Source organism: Hypanus sabinus, unplaced genomic scaffold, assembly GCF_030144855.1.
Source record: "Hypanus sabinus isolate sHypSab1 unplaced genomic scaffold, sHypSab1.hap1 scaffold_125, whole genome shotgun sequence".
NCBI classification, from domain to species: domain Eukaryota; kingdom Metazoa; phylum Chordata; class Chondrichthyes; order Myliobatiformes; family Dasyatidae; genus Hypanus; species Hypanus sabinus.
In genome coordinates, this window is record NW_026779314.1 from 445,838 (window position 1) to 468,893 (window position 23,056).

At 45.3% G+C, this 23,056-nt stretch overlaps 1 protein-coding gene across 2 annotated transcripts; it reads left to right on the forward strand.

Moving 5' to 3' along the window:
• The first annotated feature begins 7,937 nt into the window (after positions 1-7,937).
• On the forward strand, positions 7,938-20,634 carry LOC132386668 (zinc finger protein 229-like). 2 transcript variants are annotated; one of them, XM_059959006.1, is made up of 3 exons: positions 7,938-8,106; positions 9,207-9,336; positions 18,929-20,634. In XM_059959006.1, the coding sequence occupies exon 3, from the start codon at positions 19,336-19,338 to the stop codon at positions 20,557-20,559; it is 1,224 nt and encodes a 407-aa protein (XP_059814989.1). In that variant the 5' UTR covers positions 7,938-8,106; positions 9,207-9,336; positions 18,929-19,335; the 3' UTR covers positions 20,560-20,634. The 2 variants fall into 2 exon arrangements, with proteins under 2 accessions (XP_059814989.1, XP_059814988.1); XM_059959005.1 differs by lacking the exon at positions 9,207-9,336.
• The last annotated feature ends 2,422 nt before the right edge of the window (positions 20,635-23,056 follow it).

The following is a 23,056-nucleotide window of genomic DNA, read 5'->3' on the forward strand; positions in this document are numbered from 1 at the left end:
TCGGCCTGAATCGTAGACTGTTGATTCATGTCAGAAATGCCGCCCGACCTGCTGAGTTCCTCCAGCATTTTGTGTGTGGTGCTTTGGATTTCCAGCATCTGCAGAAATCCATGTGTTTAAGATATTGAAATTTACATACTTTGTGAAAATTTGAAATGGATGGAGACACACGGACGAGTAAATCTATAAGACCATCAGATACAGGAACAGAGATAGGTCATTCAACCCATTGATTTTGATCCACCAGTAAATCATGGGTTGATCCGATTCTTCCTGTCATCCCCACTCCCCTGGTTTCACACCATACCCTTTCATGCCCTCTGACTGAAGTAATTTCTCCTCACCTCAGTTCTAAACAGACGTCCTTCAATTCTGAATGTTTCTATGAACTCCAGGGAATCCAGCCCAAGAGCTGCTGAACGTTCCTCATACGGTAAATCTTTCATTCCTGGAATCATTCTAATGAATCTTCTCTGAAACCTCTCTTACATCAGTATATCCTTTCTAAAATAAGACCAAACTGCACACAATACTCAAAGTGTGGTCCCCCGACAGCCTCACCATCGTGTCTCTGCTCTTGTATTCTGTACCTCTAAAAATGAATGCCAACATTGCATTTGCCTTCTTCACCACCGACTCAACCTGGAAGGTAACATTTCGGGATCCTGCACAAGGACTCCCAAGACTACTTGCAACTCTGTATTTTGAATTCTCTCCCCATCTAAATAATAGTCTGCCCGTTTATTTCTTCCACCGAAGTGCATCATCATACACTTTCCAACGTGTTATATCATTTCCCACCTGTTTGCCCATTCCCATAAACTATCTAAGTCTCTCTGTCGGGTCTCTGTTTCCTCAACACTACCCGCTCCTCCACCTATTTTTGTATCATCGGCAAACCTAGCCACAAATCCATTAATACCATTGTCCGTATCATTGACATACATCGTAAAAAGCAGCGGTCCGGACACCGACCCCTGTGGAACTCAGAACCGGCAGCCAGCCAGAATAGAACCCCTTTATTCCCACTCTGCTTTCTGCTGACCAGCCAATGCTCCACCCATGCTAGTAACTTCCCTGCAATTCCATGGCCTATTCTCCTGCTAAGCAGCATCATGTGCAGCACCTTGTCAAAGTCTTCTGAAGATCCAAGTACACTATATCTACTGCATCTCCTTTGTGTACCCTGCTGATAATTTCCTCAAAGATTCGCAGTGGGTTTCTCAGGCAGGATTTTCCTTTCAGGAATCCATGCTGGCTTTGGCATCTCTTGTCATGTGTCTCAGGTACTCCGTAATCTCATCCCTAACAATCGATTCCAACAACTTCCCAAACCACTGATGTCAGGCTAACACGTCTATAGTTTCCTTTCTGCTGCCGCCCACCCTTCTTAAATAGCGGGGTAACATTTCCAATTTTCCAGTCACCTGATACAATGCCAGAATCTATCAATTCTTGAAAGATCATCGTTAATGCCTCTGCAATCTCTCCGGCTGCTCCCTTCAGAATACAAGGAAGCATTCCATAAGGTCCATGAGATTTATCCAACCTCAGACCATTGAGCTTCCTGAGCACCTTCTCAGTCATAATTTTCACTGCACAAACTTCACTTCCGTGACCCTCTTGAATGTCCGATATACTGCAGATGTCTTCGAATCATTCAGTTCCACTGCCTTCTCTTTATATTCTTAACAAAAAAGCTTTTAATACCTTCTTTGATATTTGTTGTCAGCTTCCTCCCATAATTCCTCTTTTCCTTTTCATCTGTGCCCGCGAGTATATTCGAACCCTTTGGGTTCAGGTGTAACCCTTCCTTTTCGTACTGGTCGTACCTCCCCCGGAAGAGGCCCCAGTGATCCAGGAATCTGAAGCCCTGACCCCTAGACAAGTCTCTCAGCCACACATTAATACGCCTGACAATGATATTCTTTCATCGCTAGCAGGGGCACAGGCACCAAATCTGAGATTATTACCCCAGAGGTCCACAGGGGTCTGGTTAGCAACATTTCTTTTTGTGTTCTATGTCAATGCATCGGATGACAGTATTGATGGCCGTGGTCAAATTTACGGATGAAGTCGGATATTGAAAGGTCAGGATAGAGAGCTCGTGGAGGGCTAAAGTATCAGGTTATCACAATGCCATACATACAACTTAAATATACAAATGATAGGCTTACTCCGCAGCTTGAGATTCTTAATTGGAGAATGGCGATTTATTCACAAAATCCTCATAGCCCACGTGACTGTGCACTGATCCCAGCAATGGATCCCGCCACTGCAGCCCCACAGTGCACTATGTACTGAATGCAAAGCTACGAAATTGCATGTGAATAGCCTCACCTTCCCCAACTCCACTCTTTCTGCGTCACCGGCAGACTGGGGCATCTCACATCTCGCTGCCTCCGCCAGGACATTAAACTGTGAACAACTGTGTTCAGGGACTGATCTCTGGGGAACTCCAAACGCTTCCTCCTTCCAGTCTGAAAATGAACCACTCATCCAGCTGCACACTACCCGCAGTATATCGATCTCCAACGAAAAAGCCTAATTACCTACTCCTGAGGATCAATAGCATTGCTGACTCTGAGTTTACCACTGTCAGATGTCATGAGGGACACAATAATCAGAAAGTTTCTCGTCGCGTCCGTGTAAATAAAATGTAATCTTAGTGGGTGTGTGGCGCATGCTGAGAATGCGAAGGAGATAGACAACCTGAGCAAAGACACTGACTGATGAAGGCGAGGAATGATCCATTTTGATACAACGGGAAGCGGAGAGTTTGATATTGTGCCTGATGCCGGAACTGTAGACAGTTAGAAGATGAAATCTTGTTCCTCCAAATTGTTTTGTGCTGTAACAGTGTTTTTCTCTGAAGGCACCAAGGAGATTAAAATTACCTGAGTTGAAATGTTCTGCTTCACCCACTGACGTAGTCTGTAAACTTTTAACAGAGTAGAAATGTCAAAAGATCTGTGTGTGGGAATCACAAACACAACAGAACGATAGCTCCGCTGTATCTGTCAGTTCACCAGCGTTTGAATGCCAGTGATCCTTGAATGTCGAGGCCGAGATGCTGGAGAAGACAGCGCCCCACTCGCTGCCCCGAGAGCCCGATCACGTGTCCATGTCTGTGATCTGATTGGATACAATGCCGTGACGTTACAGCAGTTTGACGTCATACTCTGGCTCTCATTTTCGGAAGGGAATCAGTCAGCCATTGCAGATACACCAACAGCTTCGCACTGCGAAGCGGCCGTTCACCTGCTCCGTGTGTGTGAAGAGTTAACCCACCTTGTGATGCTCCGGTGAGTTCACAATAAATAGAGGCCACATTTCTGTCCGGAGTGAGCAATGAGCTTTACTCAATTATCCCAGCTGCTGCAGCACCAGCAACTGCACGTCAGGGAGGAAGATCAAATCAGCTCCGTGTTAAATGTTTAACCACCACGGTGACTGAAAGCCGCTGCAGGTTCATGAGGGATTGTTACTGTCAGATTCTGCAGTTCTTGTGTTCTGCTGATGTTAGCCTTAAACTAGACTGATGTTTATTACTGTGTTCCGTGAAAGATAAATCAGTTCTGTATCAAATCCCCTGTCTCTACCACAATCACTAATTTCAAAGGACTGTGCCTCAGACAGCTGGGTTGTTGCAATGCGCCTCTAAAGCCTGACAGCAGACTAGCGAGTGAATCTTCGGTGGAGCAAAGTCAGAATCCAAAGAGTTGCCAGCACCAATCAGGGCTCTAGGTCTCCGGAAAGAGATGGGGTGGGGTCTGGAGCTTACAAGGAGGAGGAGGAAGAGGAACCAGACCAGCAGGGTGTGGCTATGAATGAAAGATGAGTAACATTTGGAAATTGGTCAATTGAAAAACAAAATGGTTAATGTCTACAAAACATTGCAGGTAATCTGCAGATCAGGCAACAAATGTGGAGAGGAATAAATGGACAGCATTTCGGCCGAGCCCTTTCAGCATGTCTGGACTGTGTACTCCTCTGCTTAGTTGTTGCTTGAATTGCAGAGCTCCTTCAGCATTGTGTGTGTGTGCGTCGCTGTTTTCCAGCAACTGCAGAATCTCTTCTGTTTCATATCTGCATTTGTAAGAGGATTGTACTTTGGCATTAAATAAACGAAATGCCTGTTGATATTGAGTGTATCGTTTATGGGAGCCGCTTTCTTGGTAAAAAAAAAAACCTGCTGATTTTTCTACACACAAAACAAACTGAGGTACAGGCATGAAACCAGTGCTTGCAGAAAGTTTTAATGGCACCGGGATTACCCATAAAGCGCTGCGTGTAAAATTTCGCTGTCGCTTGAAGTACCGATCAAATGCGCAGGCGTCAAGCTTGCCGCTGTCTTGGATAACTCCTCATGCGCGCAGTACACAAAATGTCGGGAGGACCGGCAGAGGTAAGAGCGGGTGCTGGGTGGGCTTTAATTGAGTGACAATTGCTGTGAACACTGAACACCGTGACTCACAAACTCGGCACAGGCCAGGTCTTTTTCCTCTCTCTCAGCCCCATGATCCGTACTCGGGTCCCGGGGAGCTTCCGGCTGATCAGGGAATGGGAGCAAATAGATCTCACAGACAGAGCCGAGCTCCAGAAAACTAAATGCAGGGATCAGGAACTCGTAGAAAGGGAACAAAATCTTTCTATCAGCTGTTGAGACAATCACCTTTGTTCCGCCTCCAACCACAGCTGCCGGCAATCCAGGCAACACACACAAAATGCCGGAGGAACTCAGCATTAGTACTCTTTTCTATCGATGCTGCCTGGCCTGCTGAGTTCCTCCAGCATTTTGTGTGTGTTGCTTGTTCTGCCTGCTCTTGTTCTGGCGTTTTCTACCTGTGAGGACATGCTTTGACCCATTCTGTCTGGGTACGTACTGATATCAAACACCTTTGCCCTGGGCAACAAGTAGCTTTCACATCACAAATGTGCCAGACTCCAGTGAGACAGACTACTGCCCTTCCCTTCATATTCTTTGGCATTGCCATCACCGAGTTCACCACTGTCAGCCACCTGGAGGGGGGTGGGGGTTCAGGGGAAATCTGACTTAAAGTATCATTTAGCAGGAAAATCACATACAGTGACAAGCAAAAGTTTGGTCATCCCTGGTCAAAATTTCTGTTGCTGTGAATAGCAATATAGTGAATAAAAGATGACCTGAGTTCCAAAAGGCATAAAGTTAAAGATGACACATTTTTTAATATTTTAAGCTCGATTACTTTTTCTTTTCCAACTTTTACAGTTTCAAAATAACAAAAAAAGTAAAGGGTCTGAAGCAAATGTTTGGGCACCCTTCATGATCAGTACTTAGTAACAACCCTTTGGCAAGTATCGCAGCTTGTAAATGCTTTCTGTAGCCAGCTAAGAATCTTTCAATTCTTTTTTTGGGATTGTTGCACATTCTTCCTTGCAAAAAGCTTCCAGTTCTGTGAGATTCTTGAGCCGTCTTGCATGCACTGCTCTTCTGAGGTCTATCCATAGATTTTCAATGATGTTTAGATTGGGGGAATGTGAGAGCCATGGCAAAACCTTCAGCTCGCACCTATTGAGGTAGTCCATTGTGAATTTTGAGGTGTGTTTAGGATCATTATCCTGTTGTAGAAGTCATCCCGTTTTCACCTTTAGCTTTTTTTTACAGATGATGTGATGTTTATTTCCAGAATTTGTGGTATTTATATGAATTAATTCTTTCCTCTACCAGTGAAATGTTTCCTGTGCCACTGGCTGCAACACAAGCCCAAAGCATGATTGATCCATCCCCAAGCTTAACAGTTGAAGAGATGTTCTTTTCATGAAATTCTGCACCCTTTTTTTCTCCAAACATACCTTTGCTCATTGCAGTCAAAAAGGTTATATATTAACTTCCGCAGTCCACAGGACTTGTTTCCAAAATGCATCAGGCTTGTTTAGATGTTCCTTTGCAAACTTCTGATGCTGAATTTTGTGGTGAAGATGGAGGAAAGGTTTTCTTCTGATGACTCTTCCATGAAGGTCATATTTGTGCTGGTATTGCTGCGCAGTAGAACAGTGCACTACCACTCCAGACCTTAATCTTCGTTAAGGTCTTTTGCAGTCAAATGGAGGTTTTGATTTGCCTTTCTAGCAATCCTACAAGCAGTTCTGTGGGAAAGATTTCTTGGACTTGACTTCCGCCATTCCTGTTAACTGCCATTTCTCAATTATGTTACGAACTGAGGAAGCGGCGACATGAAAATGCTTTGCTATCTTCTTATAGCCTCCTCCTGCTTTGTGGCCATCAATTATTTTAATTTTCAGAGTGCTAGGCAGCTCCTCAGAGGAGCCCATGGCTGCTGATTGCTGGGAGAAGGTTTGAGGAGTCAGGGTATTTATAAAGCTTTGAAATTTTCATCACCTGGACTTTCCTGACAAAGATCATGAACAAGCCATAGCACTAACAATCTCATAAAGGTCTGAGACCTTGGTAAAAGTTATCTGAGAGCTTAAATCTCTTAGGGTCCCCAAACTTTTGCATGCTGTTCCTTTTATTTTTTTTCACTCTAAAATTACACAAAACAAAAATAATACACTCATCTTGCTTAAAATGTTGAATAGGGTGTTTCATCTTTAACTTTGACTTTTGGAGATCAGTTCATCTTCTACTCACTTCACTATTCACAGTTCTTGATCCAGGTAAAATGGACCCGGGGATCGAGCTGCTTGGGCTTATGAGGTGTTGAGTGAGTATTTCTGGTCTGGGATCAGCAGTTTGTTTCTGGAGTTCCTTTGGAAGCAAAGACTGCTAATCTGAGGAGAGGATGATTTCCCATTTCATCTCTCACAGGGAGAGGCTATGAGTAAATGGGCAGTTCCGTGTTTACAACAGTAGATATAGACCCTTGAGTTTGGTGTTGAACTGTGTTTGGAAATCACCCCCCCCCCCCACCCACTGTCACCTGTCTGTCACTCGGCAGAAATCAAGCAGAATCTCAAGTTGCTGGAGATCTGCACTAAAAACTGAAAATGTTTGAAGTCATTCTGATGAAATATATTAACCTGAATTGTAAAGTTTGTCCTCTCAACACAGCTGTTCCGTACGTGCTGAGTGTTTCTGGTAATTCCAGTTTCTGTTTATTACATTCACCCTGGAATGGTTTATATTTCCTGAAATGGACCTGTTTTAACCTGGAAATGGAAATGGGTCATTCTGTGATAGTAGAGCAGTAAAGCAAGCACAACTTTTCTCTGTAAATTATCCTGGTACCTGTTTGTGTTCAGTACCGTTGTTGCTGACAAGATTTACAAGAATAATCACAGGAAAGATTGGCTTTATGTATGCGGAGCATTTGGTGGTTCTGGACCTGTGCTCGATGGAGTTCAGAGGGACGGTGGGGCTGGTGGAGGGATGTATGGTTAAGTAAACCTACCGAATGCTGAAAAGCCTGGAAACAGTGGACATGGAGAGGATGTTTCCATTAGACGGACAGTGCGATCTGACAGCACAGTCTCAGAATAAAGATGCTTCCCTTTAAAACTGAGATGAGGTAAAAAAAGTGGCCAAAAGATGTCTGATCTGTGGAATTTGCTGCCGCAGAGGTTGGTTGAGGCTGCCATTTGGGTATATTTATGGCAGAGATTAATATACTCATGATTGCTGAGTAACCGGGATTACAGGAGGAAGGCAGGAATATGGTGTTGGAATAAAAATCAGCCATGGTTGAGTGGTGGGCAGACCAGATGGATTGAATCACCTAATTCTGTTCCTGTGTCTTATGTCTTACCATGACTGAGTGATGGCTCCATCTTATCCCATATCGTTTTGTGATGTGTGAGAGACAATAAAAGATTGTTCACTGAGATCATTATATCTTCGTTTAAGTTTCAGTGAGTTTTGTTCTTAGTAACATTAAGCAGAAATGTCTGGTGCTCCTTTTTATTGTTAATGTGCTTCTTTATGTTTCATGTTAAAGTTAGACCTGCGGTGAGAGAGTTATTGGAAGAAAAACCCCAACTGGAAGGAAACCACGACTGTAGACGAGGGAGCAGCAACAAGTGAACCAGCCCGAGGATTGAGAGCATCAACTGGAGAGAAACCCATCTGACTCGGAGATTCCAGTGATTCAGTCAGGAGAAAGTTTGGTGAGTCTCATTTACTCAAACACTGGTCCTTTAGACATTACATACCTCTACAAAAGAAGGTAGGGAATAGTTGGAGGGAGACTGAATGTGCCCAGTTATGCCTCTGTCAGACCCGGTTGGAATCACTTCAGGTCTGGTAATGTGCATCCAGCAGCCCAGCCCTTTAAACGCTATCCCATTCTGTCAAAGTCAAATCCAGATAAAGTCACTCAGAGACCGTATGAGCACAAACTCTTTATTCAAAGCACCCGGGGCTTATTCAGTTAGTCACTCAAACAGGAAGAGTCTATGACTGTTCCCGCCCAATCCACTAACTGACTAACAATTCCCCTTACACCACAGATATATCTGCCAGATACCCACCACATAAGACAGGCTGGAGCCAAAGTTATTTACTACATGACAGCCCCTAAAGACAAATTACAAAATAGTCATAATGGCTTACACACACAGAACAGACTGAAGCTGACCTATCTCTACACGTGAGTGCACAAGGAGATGAGCATCCTGGAACCCGAGCCAGCTTACCTCAAGAAGAAATAGGGCTCAGCATGGCTCAGAGCATCTGGTGCTCATCAGCAGTCTCTTTCAGAAAAACAGGCTGCTATTGTTTAACCAAGTGTTAACCCTTTTGCATACTTTATCACTCCCTCCTTTTGATCATTAAATGATCAACAAAGCAGTAGTTTTTTACAGAGAAAGCAACTGAGTACAGCATTTACTTATCAGTGAGTAAAATCAGCGTTCAACAGTAATTATAACAATGATATGCACAACTATTAGGCCATAATGCAATATCACGCCCCACATATTAACTAACAGGCCTTCAAAGGCCACCATTTCGAACCTTCAGTGAACCCGTTTAAATCCTGCCCTACTTTCTTCATGCTGTCAATCTCCTTGGCATTGTGCTCAGAGAGGGATGTAACGTTAGTAGACTCATCAGGGATATAGGTGCAGCATTCTGTGTCAATATTAGCACAGGTTCCACCTTTCTCAGTGAGGATAAAATCTAAAGCCATATAATTCTGGAGGACTGTTTGCCAGATTGCAATCATTTCAGTGGATATTTCTGTTACTTGGGCCTGTGTTTCTGTCAGGGACCCTGCAGTATTGTGTCCAGCTCCTCGTGCTATAGCCAAATTGATTGGTGGATTCCTGGCTACTCCATAGGAGAGAAAAGTGATCATCCAGAATCGCTCAGTTGTTCCTCTCCGCTGCCGTGCACCTGTGAGTATGGCCAGGATGCATGTTTCCCAGTCTAGGAAGTTCCATTTGGTGGGAGCCTGAGATACCATCCCTCAGAACACCGACAGCCACAGTCATTTCTGATAATACCACATTTCCTCACCTCACTTTTCCGGGTGTTGTTTGAGAAAGCCCAGGCTGAGAGTTCCTCACTCTGGTTGAGCAGGATTACTGACATTGGAATCATAGTTTTACCATGCTGCGGAATTTCAGCACAAACCCAGCAGGCCCCTAGTTCTACCTGTTTGGCATCGGTGTGACAGAGACACAGAAATGTGTTAACATGAGGGCCCCCGGATGCTGGGGTGAGCCCTGTCAAAGACACAAGCATGAACACCACTATCAGAAAATACATTTTCCTTTAGTCTGAGAGAGTCCTTCTACTCAGTTCCTTCAGTAACACGTCTGTAGTCTGTTCGATGTATCCAACGAGATGGCCCCTTCAGTTTTGCAGCCATGGGAGTGGTCAGTAACACCTGATATGCTCCTCTCCACCGAGATCTGAGTTTCCCACAATCCCAGTTCTTGATCAGGACAATATTCCCCGGTTCTGTGGTGGGATAATCACTCCTCTGTGCGGAGGAGTGAAAATTCTCTTCCTTGTAAGCCTGTCGTACGTGTATATGTAATGCTTGGAGAATTTTGGTTATTTCCCATCTCTTCCCCAAGCGTATGAATTTTGAATTTTGCTGGTAGAATTTCTGGGAGCAATGGACACAAGGTGGTCCCCAGGGTGTCCTTATGGACCGTCCATACATCACTTCAGCTGGTGATGACCCTGTTTTCCCCCGTCGGGTAACCTTCATGTGGAATAGGGCTAACGGTAGGTCCTTCAACCAAGTGAGGTCAGTCTCCACCGTTACTTTGGCAATTTAATCTTCAGAGTGCCATTGGCTCTTTCCACTATGGCAGCAACCCGTGGGTGGTGTACGGTAGAATTATTGCCTGATAGCTGGTTTGTTACATACCTCTTTGTTCACTTTCACCACAAAGTGTGGGCGCTTGTCAGAGCTCAGCATCTCTGGCAGGCCATACCTGGGAATTATTTCCTGTAATAATACCTTCACAATAGTCATAACAGTATTATTGGGAGTTGGAATAGCTTCAGTCCATCTACTAAACACATGTATAATAACTAAGCATTATCTATAGCAATGTACTCTAGGCAATTGAATAAAATCAACTTGTAGACACGAAAAAGGTCCACCTGTCAGGGGAGTCACACCCGGAGTGCTGGTTACAGGTTACCACCCATTCCCTCCTTTCCCAGGTGTGTACACTTCTGTATATAATCAACCAATATTGGTAAGAACTGTGCAGGAACACAAACCTGTCCCACTGGCGTGATCCAAAATCCTAGTTCGGGGTCTTTCTGGCACCCCATCTGGGACCACAGCTTGCACTCCTCCTCAGAGGCATCCCCCTGAAAAATACGTACCTCCCTCATGTCTGGCAAACCCGTTCTGCTTGAGTCACGGAGGATTGCTTGACGGGAACCTCAGAGGACTACAACTATTGAGGATTGTGCAGCAATTTTCGCTGTGTAATCTGCTAAAGGATTGCGTTTAGTGACCCAGTCTGACTGGCGGGTGTGGGCAGCACATTTAATAATAGTCAAATCTCGAGGTAGCTGTGGAGCAGTGAGTAAGTTGTTTACAAAGGTAACATTACTAATGGGGTAGCCAGAGGAAGTCAGGAATCCCCATGTTCCCAAAGTCATGTACAATTCCAAATGCATAACGGGAGTCTGTGTGAACGTTTACACTTTAGTCTGTTGCTAGGATACAGGCAGGAGTCCGAGCAAACAGCTCAGCCTTCTGGGTGGAGTCAGCTGCTTCAAAAGAAGCCTGCTCTTATTTCACTGTCCGTCACTATCGCATAGCCAGAATATTGTTTCCCGGCTGGATCCACAAAAGAGCTTCCATCCTCACAAAACGTTGCCTCAGGGTAGAGGGCGTATTGAGGTATGGATGGGAGAATCTATCACCGTGATCCAGACGGGGCAGTTGGTGCGGCCAACTTCATGGCCTGAGGTTGCCCAGAGACGGGGTACAATGTCTAGGGTTCAGTCAATATTAATAGAGTGTCTTACCAGATATCCCGTCTTCACCTCAGACTCCTTCCAGTATTGGAGTTGTCCCGCGACCAAGTTTTGCCAGTCTCCCTCGTTACTGGAGGCTTGTTACATCAAAATGTAGGCAAGGAACCCTAGGGTCTTTGGTTTGAACCCAAGGCAAACCTTAAAGGTGGCGTGGGGAACAACCAGTCCTGTGTGTCACCAAAGGAAATCTGGAACTTCGGCCAGAAATGCACTGCCCTCATTTCCTTTAACCTCCCCAATCACCGTGACTGGGAAATTCTGTCCCTCGAGGGGAGCATAACACTGGCTTTGCTCAGTTGTGCACCCCGGAGGGTCACAGCACAGAGTCACATGAGAGCCGGCCGGGGGCAGAAGGGGTTCAAACACAGTGGAGTCCAGATTAAGTGCCCACCACTGGGAGTTCAGAAACTGGGGAAGCTGTTCGCTAGTCCCAGGGTGATACCCTTGTCCATGCATAGAATCTCAACCTCCAATGGACAGAGCAAGTCTCTCCCTGCAAAACTACACCCCCGACTGGTGGTGACTGTAACTGAAACCTCACACTGGTTCCCCTGGAATTCCACCTGCAGTGGCTGGGTACGTGGATACGTACATTCCATTCATTCAAACCCAAACAGAGTGATTGTCGCGACTGATAGCTGAAATCCCTTTTCTGATACTATTTCCTGATTGAGAGAGGTTGTGGTTGCCCCCATATCAATCTTAAACGGAACAGGAATTCCAGCAACTTGCAATGTTACATTGGGCTCTTCCTGAGGGGTGGTGCTCACGGTAGGAAGCATCCTTGATTGTCAATTTCTAAACAGGTTGTTGTCCCCACCTGTCCCTTGGTAGGTGTTTGTTCCCATTTCTTATCCCCAGATACAGCACACAATGTCAGGTCCCAATAATATGTCAAAACTCATCGCATTTGATTTCGATCATTGTCAGGCCAATCCATATTATTTGTTTTAATCATGTTGGCTATCTCAGTTTGTAAGCATTGGAGCAGTAAGGTGTTAAACTGGGGAACAGATTCCCATCATTAAAGACTCGGTCTCCTGCGAAAGTGCCGTAGCAGGCCACAAATCACTCCCAATAGTCTATTCCCGATTCCCCAGGCTTAGGTTTGCATTCAAGAACTTCAGTGATGTTTACAGGTTGCTGGAGAGCCCTTTCCAAGGCTTGAATAATCCGGTCTGTCTGTTCATTCTCATTATGGTTTCCTGCCTGTAACTCCTGACATGTTTGGTATCTCAATTCTGCCTTCCATTTCCGCCCCTCATCAGCTGAGAGAGTCACCCATCAGAGTCCGAATAAATCTTGCAGAGTCACATTAAACATTTGGATAGTACCGTGGACATACTGAGCAAACTCTGCTGGTTTTTCTTTTCTATCTGGGACCTGATTCATGATCATTATCATTTCTTGAGGCTTCCAGGGTGCATACACAGGAATCACTGAGTACTGTCCCTCCTCCAGCTGGTGGACTGGGCAGCATTTGGGTGGGCAATTGCCTTCAGAACCATAGAACATTACAGCACAGAAACAGGCCTTTTAGCCCTTCTTGGCTGTGCCAAACCATTTTAGTCGCACTGACCTGCACCTGGGCCATATCCCTCCAAACCCCTCTCATCCATGTACCTGTCCAAGTTTCTCTTAAATGTCAAAAGTGAGCCCACATTCACCACTTCATCTGGCAGCTCATTCCACACTCGCCCCACTCCCTGCCTGAAGAAGACCCCCATTGATGTTCCCTTTCAACTTTTTCCCCCTTCACCCTTAATCCATGACCTCTAGTTTTTTTTTCCGCCTGGCCTCAGTGGAAAAAGCCTGCTAGCATTCACTCTATCTATACCCATCATAATTTTATACACCTCTATCAAATCACCCCTAATTCCAGTATGCTCCAGGGAATAAAGTCCTAACCTATTCAACCTTTCACAATAACTTGGTTTCTCAAGTCCCGGAAACATCCTTGCAAACCTTCTCTGCACTCTTTCAATTTTATTAATACACCTCCTGTAATTAGGTGACCAAAACTGCACTGAATACTCCAAATTCTGTCTCACCAATGTCTTATACAACCTCACCATTACATTCCAACTCTTATACTCAATACTTTGATTTATAAAGGCCAATGTACCAAAAGCTCTCTTTACAGCTTGTGACGCCACTTTTAGGGAATTATGTATCAAATAACAAATAACAATGGACCCAGCACTGATCCCTGTGGCACACCACTAGTCACAGGCCTCCACTCAGAGTAGCAATCCTCCACTACCACTCTCTGGCTTCTTCCATTGAGCCAATGTCTTTGTGGAGCCATTAACTCTGGGGTTCTATTGGATCCTTCCCTCCCCGTCTCAGAATAGTCATCGGTATTCCCTTTCTGAATCTCAGGGTATAGGGACCTCCCCCTTCCCTGCCGCCACTGTTTTACCCGAGCAGCCACCGTATCTGAGTACTGGGAGGATTGGGGTTCGGGAGCACCGGGTGCACTCGGCTCCTGGTAGGGTGTTGGGGCAGGGTGTACGGTGGGTGCCCACACCTCAGTCACTGTCCTCAAACAGGGCAAGTATGCCAGACATGGGTTCAGGATCTCTTGTTTCCCTATCAGTTCGAACTTCATACTGACATTCCTGCCATTCTGTCCTATTTAGGCTGGGCTCGGTTTGCTTATGTTGTTTTCCCTGCTCTTGTTTTCTGCGTCTATCCACCCATTCACGCTCTGCTTTTAGCGTCTCCAAACCTTTGGCGTTCCTCCTGCTGTACGTACCTCTACCCTTTGTCACATTCCTCCAACTTGCTAATAATGTACCATTCACCTCTGCATCTGCCTTATCCTTCCATTCCCTTTCCAAAAATTTCCACTTCTTTCCACTGTTCTTATTCCATATCAAATTTACTGCTTGTTCTCATGAGGTAATATCCCAGGTTCCCCCCCCAGTGGCCAGATTTTATTCCCCAATTTCTTATTCAGCGCTGCAATCTTTTTCCTTGTCTGGAAAACTCTCACACATTGTGTAGGGCTGCTCCTGGCCCACTTGTATCAATCGACTGCAACTGACCCATGTTCTCTAAGTAATTTACCCGGCACAAAGCCTCCTGCTTAAGTAACAAACAGATAAATTTACCCGGCTGGCACCTCCTGTACAGTTAATAAATTTACCCGGCTGGCACTTCATGCTCATTTAATAAATTTACCCGGCTGGCACTTCATGCTCATTTAATTAATTTACCCGGCTGGCACTTCATGCTCATTTAATTAATTTACCTGGCACGTCTGCCTCCTGCCCACTTAGTAAAATTTAGCCTCCCTTAGAAGCGTCTCCCAACAGATTCTTTCCCAATCCCTTCAAGGTATGTGATCACCTTGGGTGAGGGTCCGTACCTTGAAAGGAACTAATGGAGAACAACGAAAGGTAAAGTACCTATTGGGTGCCCGGTCAGTCTCCACATTCCCCAGAGTGGTCCAGCCACTTACTCAGCCTCTCTGCTTGGCACTCCCTATATTGGGATCCTGTTCATGATGCCAAATGTTAAAGTTGAATCTGAATAAAACTTGGGAGACTAGGTTCTTTTCGTCACCACGGTTGATTGCGCATTCTCCTGCAGGAGTTTGAGACGCACGTCGAAGGGAAGGTACGTAAGCACTGCCATCATCTGGCAAGTGGACTGACTTAGTCAGGTTACAGCCGTGTATTTATACATGAACCCAGACATTTATACATAGTAAGCCCCATACATTACTATTTGCAAGATGTTATTTGAACTGGTATGCCCACCAGGTCTGTTGGCGCAAAACTTAATTACGTAGATAAGAGAGTTCACTAAATGAAGGTTTTAATTACAGATGGATATACTGTCCAGACCTTATCAGTTATTCCCTTTGCAAGGCCCTGACTTAATTACAGACAGATGTTCATTCCTGTCCTTTTCAGCCAGTCCTCCTTCCTTGACACAAACGAGGGTACAATGTATAATGTTATCAGCTAACGAGGATACAATGCATAATATTATCAGCTCTCAGTGAGTCTCTCTGCATGCCACAGAAAACTGGTAATGAGCCTGTCTTAGCAAACCACTAAACACAGAGTTTACTTCAGTTCAAAAATTCCTATTCAGTCCCTAATATTCTTTTAGCCAGAGGTTACATAGGTTCAAAATATTTTTTTTATATATATCCTTAATTCCTCAGGAGGGTTCACGGGAAATATTTATGTCCATTATAGAAACTGGTGTTCCCTGTGTGTATTGTGGTGATGCAAAAGTTGCTGGAGAATTTACAAGAGGGAAGAAGTGGAGTGATATTTGGAACTCCGACTTTTTAAACCGTAATTTAGCAAACAATCCACTTATGGACAATATGCAAGAGCTTTGGTGAGAAAACCCTTCATTACCCATTACAGGCCTGCTATAGAGTGTGAGAGAGCAGATGAACTCAGTCGAACCTGTTACGTATCCCGTAACTGGATAACTTACCAGCAAAGATAGAGAGGTCCGTTGAAGTCTGATGTCACTATTTTCAAACATTTTTATTTATAAAGCGGCACAAAAGTAAGGTTAATACAAACATTCAGATAATGCACGTCGTCAATACTCAATCTAAAGCGCGGGTGTAGTAATAATCATCATTAAAAAGTAATCTAGACTGTTGCCTAGGGGATAATATATTGTCTGTTGCAAATATAAAAGTCACTCAGAAGTCTGCAGACTTTAGCCTTTCGGGGTTTCACATGTTTTAGAGGGATCGGTGAAAAACGAAAAAAAAAACTTGCCCGGGTCTTTATGAAGTCACTCCGTAAAATCAGGGGAACGTGGTTTCCCCGTTGTTAGTTCAAAGTCCTTCTCGGTATTATCAGCCACCCGCTCCCCAGGCAAAGGAGTTAGGAGCGCACATGGCATTGAGTGACTTCCAGCTATTACGGGAGCCTTGAGCGAGGGTGTCCTTCTGGTGCGTCGCTGGGGTACTGCCTCCTGCAGTCCCCTTTTATCTTGACTTGCAGAGTTGTAGATGTCCATCAAAGTAGGGTGATGCAATCCCCACCCCCACATTGCCCGAGGGTGTCCATATCCATGGTAACTGTCACGTAGCAGGGACATGCACGTCACACAGGTGCCTCTAAGAACAATGGCCAAAACCGTTGCATTGTCTCTCACTTCCTGGGTCCGAGACCCGAATTAATAGCAATCTTGCGATTCTCCGGAAGGAAGGGGCTGCTCCCGCCCCTTCGGCCCCTCAGAGCTGTGGTACATTCATAACAAACCCAGAGGAGGTCAAAGTTCTTATTGACAGTGATTTGCTAGCTGTTAAAATGAATACCTCAGTACATAATAATCACGATGCACATTATGCAGGAACAGTTTGTGGTTGTGATGAATTGCGTCCCCAATATCGTTTGGACCCCTTTTAAACACCTGTCACTGAAAATGCCCTGACTCATGGGAAGTTCACATCTACAGATGCACTGGGCTGTCTGCATCACTCTCTGCAGGTTCCTGAGATTGAAGGAAGTACAGTTCACATATCAGGCAGTGATGCAGTCAGTCAGGATGCTCTCAATTGTCTCCCTGTAGAAAGCACTTAGGATTTGGGGCCCATAACAAACTTCTTCAACCATCTGAGGTGTAAAAGGGGCTCCTGTGCGCTTTTCACAACACAGCCGGTATGAACAGACCATGTGAGATCCTTGTTGATGTTTGTACTCAGGAACTTAAAGCTGTTCACCCTCTCAACCCCAGATCCATTGATGTCAATAGGGGCTAGCCTTTCTCCATTCCTTCTGTAATCCACAATCAGCTCCTTTGGATTTGTGACAATCAGGGAAAGGTTGTTTTCTTGACACCAGTCAGATATTGTTCAGACCTCAGATAAGAGTCAGCAATCAAATGGTCAAGCATGGTATGAATGTGCTGAGCTGCATTTATCACAATTCAAGAAGCATCGTAGGAAAGCCAGATGAGCTGAGGACAGGGAATTATGATATTGTACCCATTATTGGGACTTGGTTGCACCCAACAGTCTGAGGGATTTAGAGGAACAAATTTCCAGATTAGAGGAACAAATTTTGCTGTTTTCTGGCCAAGGAGTACTTGGTAAGTGGGAGGCCTTCAGAAGTGTAACTTTGAGGGTGTAGAGTTTGTACGTGCCTTACAAAATAAAAGTTGAAAGGTGACTGGGGCAGGAAACCTTGGTTTTCAAGAGGTATTGAGGCCCCGGATATTTTGTTCCTCTAAATGCCTCAGACTGTTGGGTGCTACCAAGACTCATTAATGACTAAAATATCATGATTCCACGCACTGAGCTCATCTGAATTTCTTTACTTGTCTTCAGTTGGTTTCTAAAAGCTTCCCAATAGTTTTTGCTCTTTCGTTTGCCCTCTGTTTTGCTTTTTTGTTTGCTTTGGCTTCTCATCTCAGCCACAGTTGTGTCCTCCTGCCTTTCCAATGCTTTCACTTCTTTGGGATGTATCAATCACTCAGCTCCCAAATTGCTCCCAGGAACTCCAGCCATTGCTGCTCCGTTGTCACTCCTACCGTTTCCCTTCCAAACAAGTTTGGCCAGCTTCTCTGTCACAGAAATGTGGAGAAGTTCAGTACGGAAACAGGCTACTTGGCCCATCTAGTCAATGCTGAAAAAACATTTAAGCTGTCAAATGCAACTATCTGCACCGGGACAATCACTCTCCATACCCCTACCATCCAGGCTCCCATCCAAACTTCTTTTAAATGCTGAAAACGAGCTCATATTCACCGATTGTGCTGACATCTCATTCCAGTCTCACACAACCATTTCAGTGAAGTCTATTTCCACACGCTCCCATTAAATTTTTACCTTCACCACTTACATCACCGCACCCAACCTCAGTGGAAAATGCTGCTCACGTTTACCCTATCTGTACACAAATAATTTTGTATACTTTGAACAAAACCTGAAAGCAATGTATGGTTCCCTTGTTTATGTTCAGAGCGTATTTCAGATGAAAAGATGATGAGGGGCATTGATTGCATGGATAGCCAGAGGCTATTTCCCAGGTTTAAAATGGCTAACATGAGGGGCATAGTTTTAAGGTGCTTGGAAATGGATGCTGCGGGGCTGTCAGGGGTAATTTTTTTTACACAGAGGGTGATGGGTGCGTGGAATGCACTGCCAGATGTTTGTGTGAGAGTGTTTCAGTTACTGTGGGGTCGGGCACCCATGCAGCTCAGTGGGAACAGGGAATAATATCAATGGAGAGAGTCAGACTGAGCCAGGTCACAGATTGGAGATGGCAGAAATGCCCCATTCTTGCAGAGACAGGAAAAGCATCAGAGAATTTGCTGCTCATTCCAGATACCAGCACTGTTCCCAGTTAGATGATGACTTCTCTCTCCAACTTGGGTTGAACTTCACTGTAACAGTGTGATGCCAGATCACACCTTGACAAATCGGTGATCTCATTTGAAATGTTGTACTTCACCCATTGATGGATTTTGTAATTTTTTTTACAGGTTAAAAATGACAAGGAATTTGTCTACGGGAATCTCAAACAGATCACGTCAGGTTTGCTGTCTCTATCCAGATATTTAAGACGAGGAGCAAGGGATTCATTCAACCTTCCTTCCTGCTCAGACTGTGTGGAGGGATTCATTTGCTCATCTGACTGACTGGCACACCCGTTATTTTACACAAGAGAGAGTCCGTTCATATTCTCAGACTGTGGGAAGGGATTCACTCGGTCATCTCAACTGAAGGAACATCAGCGGGTTCACACTGGGCAAGGCCATTCATCTGTTTTGTGGGTGAGAAGGGATTCAGTCACTCTTCCCAGCTGTGGAGACACCAGTCAGTTCACACTGGGCAGAGGCTGGTCATCTGCTGAATTTGTGGGGAAGGATTCATTCGGTCATCTGATCTAATGGCTCATCAGCGAGTTCGCACTGGTGAGAGGCCATTCACCTGCTCGGACTGTGGGAAGGGATTCAAATACTCATCTAAACTGAAGGAACACCAGCGAGTTCACACTGGAGAGAAGCCGTTCACCTGCTCAGACTGCGGGAAGAGATTCACTCGTTCATCCACCCTAATGGCACACCGGCGAGTTCACACCGGGGAGCGGCCGTTCACCTGCTCAGACTGTGGGAAGGGATTCACTTGCTCATCTAAACTGAAGGAACATCAGCGAGTTCACACTGGAGAGAAGCCGTTCAGCTGCTCAGACTGTGGGAAGGGATTCACTCGGTCATCCGACCTACTGACACACAGGTCAGTTCACACTGGGGAGAGGCCGTTCACCTGCTCGGACTGTGGGAAGGGATTCACTTGGTCATCGGACCTACTGGTACACCAGCGAGTTCACACTGGAGAGAGGCCGTTCACCTGCTCAGACTGCGGGAAGGGATTCACTTGCTCATCCCAACTGAAGGTACATCAGAGAGTTCACACTGGGGAGAGGCCGTTCACCTGCTCAGATTGTGGGAAGAGATTCACTCGGTCATCTGAACTACTGGTACACAAGTCAGTTCACACTGGGGTCAGGCTGTTCACCTGCTCGGACTGCGGGAAGGGATTCACTCGGTCATCCACCCTAATGGCACACCAGCGATTTCACACCGGGGAGCGGCCATTCACGTGCTCAGACTGTGGAAAGGGATTCCCTTGCTCATCTAACCTGAAGGAGCATCAGCGAATTCACACTGGAGAGAGGCCGTTCTCTTGCTTAGACTGTGGGAAGGCATTCATTTCGTCATCTAAACTGAAGGTACATCAGCGAATTCACACTGGGGAGAGGCCATTCACCTGCTCAGACTGCGGGAAGGGATTCACTCAGTCATCTGACCTACTGGTACACCAGTCAGTTCACACTGGAGAGAGGCCGTTCACCTGCTCAGACTGCGGGAAGGGATTCACTCGGTCATCCAAACTACTGGTACACCAGCGAATTCACACTGGGGAGAAGCCGTTCAACTGTTCAGTCTGTGGGATGAGATTCAGTCAGTCATCCACCCTACAGAGACATCAGCGAGTTCACACTGGGGAGAAGTCGTTCACCTGCTCAGTCTGTGGGAGGAGATTCACTCGGTCGTCCCACCTACTAAGTCATCAGCGAGTTCACACGGGAGAGACTGTTCACCTGCTGTGAATGTGGGAAAGAATTCATATGGTCATCTTGACTACAGAGACACCAGCAAGTTCACACCAGTGGTAGAGTCTGTTCACCTGCTCAGACATTGGGAGGAGTTTCTCTCAGCCTTCTCAATCAAATGTGCATGATTGAGTTCACGCTGGGTACAGGCCGTTCACCTGCTGTGAATGTGAGAAGGGATTCACTCAGTAATCTAACCTTGTGACTACACTACTGGGTTCACACTGGGGAGAAAGTTTCAGTAAGCTTCATGCTGGAGATTTGTCCATCACCATTGCTGAATGCAATTTCTTCTGGATATTCACCTTTAATGGGACTAGAGTTTACAATCTGGATCTGGGAAAAATAAATCAGTTCAATTTTAAACTGTGTCTCTGGTACTTAGTGAATGTATAGCACACCTAGTGTACAGTAGAGAAGTTATAACAGTGTACAGTAGAGAGTCAACTCAGGCCAGCTGTGCCCTGCCAGTGATTCTATTCCATGACAGTTTGTTTCAATCCTCCCCTGTTGTTCATCTCTCGCTCTCCTTGTGGTAATGGGTTTCAAACAGTCACCACTCCGTGGGTGAAGATGTTCCCGTTGAATTCTCTGTAGACCGAAGAAGTCGAGTTGACTGCAGTTCTATCTAACAATTTCCTCATCCTTCAAATCTCTGGGCTGAGGAGGAATGATATTGGTAGTTAACCCCCTTATTCATGCCTCATTTCCACATTATGGGTTATTTTTCCTGCTTCTAAAGGGTTAAGGTAGAAACATTGAAAACTTACAGCACAATACAAGCCCTTTGATCCACAAAGTTGTGCCGAACATGTTCCTACCCAAGAAATTACTAGGGTTACCCATAGCCCTCTATTTTTCCAAGCTCCATGTACCTATCCAGGTGTCTCCTAAAAGACCCTATTGTATCCACCTCCACCACCGTTGCCAGCATGCACTATGCACTCACTGTGTTAAAAAAAAAAAATACCCCTGACATCTCCTCTGTACATACTTCCAAGCATCTTAAACCTGTGCTATCTTGTGGCAGCCATTTCATGCCCTGGGAAAAAGCCTCTGATTATCTGCATGATCAATGCCTCTCATCATCTTATACACCTCCAATAGGTTACCTCTCATCCTCCGTCTCTCCAATGAGAAAAGGCCAAGTTCCCTCAACCTGTTTTCACAAGGCATGCTCCCCACTCCAGGCAACATCCTTGTAAATCTCCTCGGCACTTTCTATGGTTCCTACATCCTCCCTGTAGTGAGGCAACTAGAACTGAGCACAGTACTCGTGTGGTCTGACCAGGGTCCTATATAGCTGCAACATTACCTTTCGGCTCCTAAATTCAATCCCATGATTGATGAAGGCCAATACACTGTATGCCTTCTTAACCACAAAGTCAACCTGCACAGCTGCTTTGAGCTTCCCATGGACTCGGACCCCATGATCCTTCTGATCCTCCACACTGCCAAGAGTCTTACCATTAGTACTATATTCTGTCATCGTGTTTGACCTACCAAAATGAACCATCACACTTCACACTTCACCACTCCGTCTGCCACTTCTCAGCCCAGTTTTGCATCCTATCAATGTCCCGGAGCCCTCCGCGCTATGCACAACACCCCCAACCTTTGTCATCAGCAAACATACTACCTATCCCTCCACTTCACCATATAGATAATTTCTAAAAATCACCAAGAGTAAGGGTCTGAACAGATACCTGAGTCACTCCACTGGTCAACGACCTCCTGGTTGTGTCCAGCTGGGCATCAGCATTTCTGGATTTGGTATGGTGCAATGAACCGAATTACAGCACTTAAGGGAAAAGAACCCTGAGGGACAAGTGACCTTAATATAACAGAATTCACCCTGAAATTTGAGAAGCAGAAGCCAAAGTGAGATGTATTAGTATAACCGTGGAATAAGGACAATTGCAGAGGCATGAGAGAGGAACTTGCCAAATTTGATAGGGAAAAAAACACTGGCAGGGATGATGGCGAAGCATCTATAGCTGTAATTACGGGAAGCAATTCGGAAGACTCAGACTATATACATTCCAAAAAGGAAGAGCTATTCGAACGACAACATCATACAACCACAGCTAATGAGAAGGCCATGCCAACATAAAAGCCAAAAGGAGAGCAGAAAACAGTGCAAAAATTGGTGGGAAGTTAGATTATTGAGAAGCTTTTCTAAACAATGAAGAGGCAACCAAAAAACTAATTAAGAAAGAAAAGATGGAACATGAAGCTAGCTAATTAGATTAAAGATGGCACCAAATGTTTCTTCAGATTCATAAAGTGTTAAAGAGAGGCAAGAGTGGACATCAGGCCAGAGGAAAACGATGCCAGGGGAGGGTGGGGTGGGTAGTAATAGCGAACAAGGAGATAGCGGGTGAACTGAATAAGTATTTCATATGTCTTCATTGTGGAAACAACCAGCAGGATGGTGGAAGTGCAGATGTGAGTGGTCAGATTGTGTGTGAAGTTGCCGTTACTCGAGAGAAAG

Bases quoted from the DNA above. Each gene is read 5' to 3' on its own strand.
- LOC132386668 (XM_059959006.1), top strand. From the start codon at position 19,336: ATGGCTCATCAGCGAGTTCGCACTGGTGAGAGGCCATTCACCTGCTCG.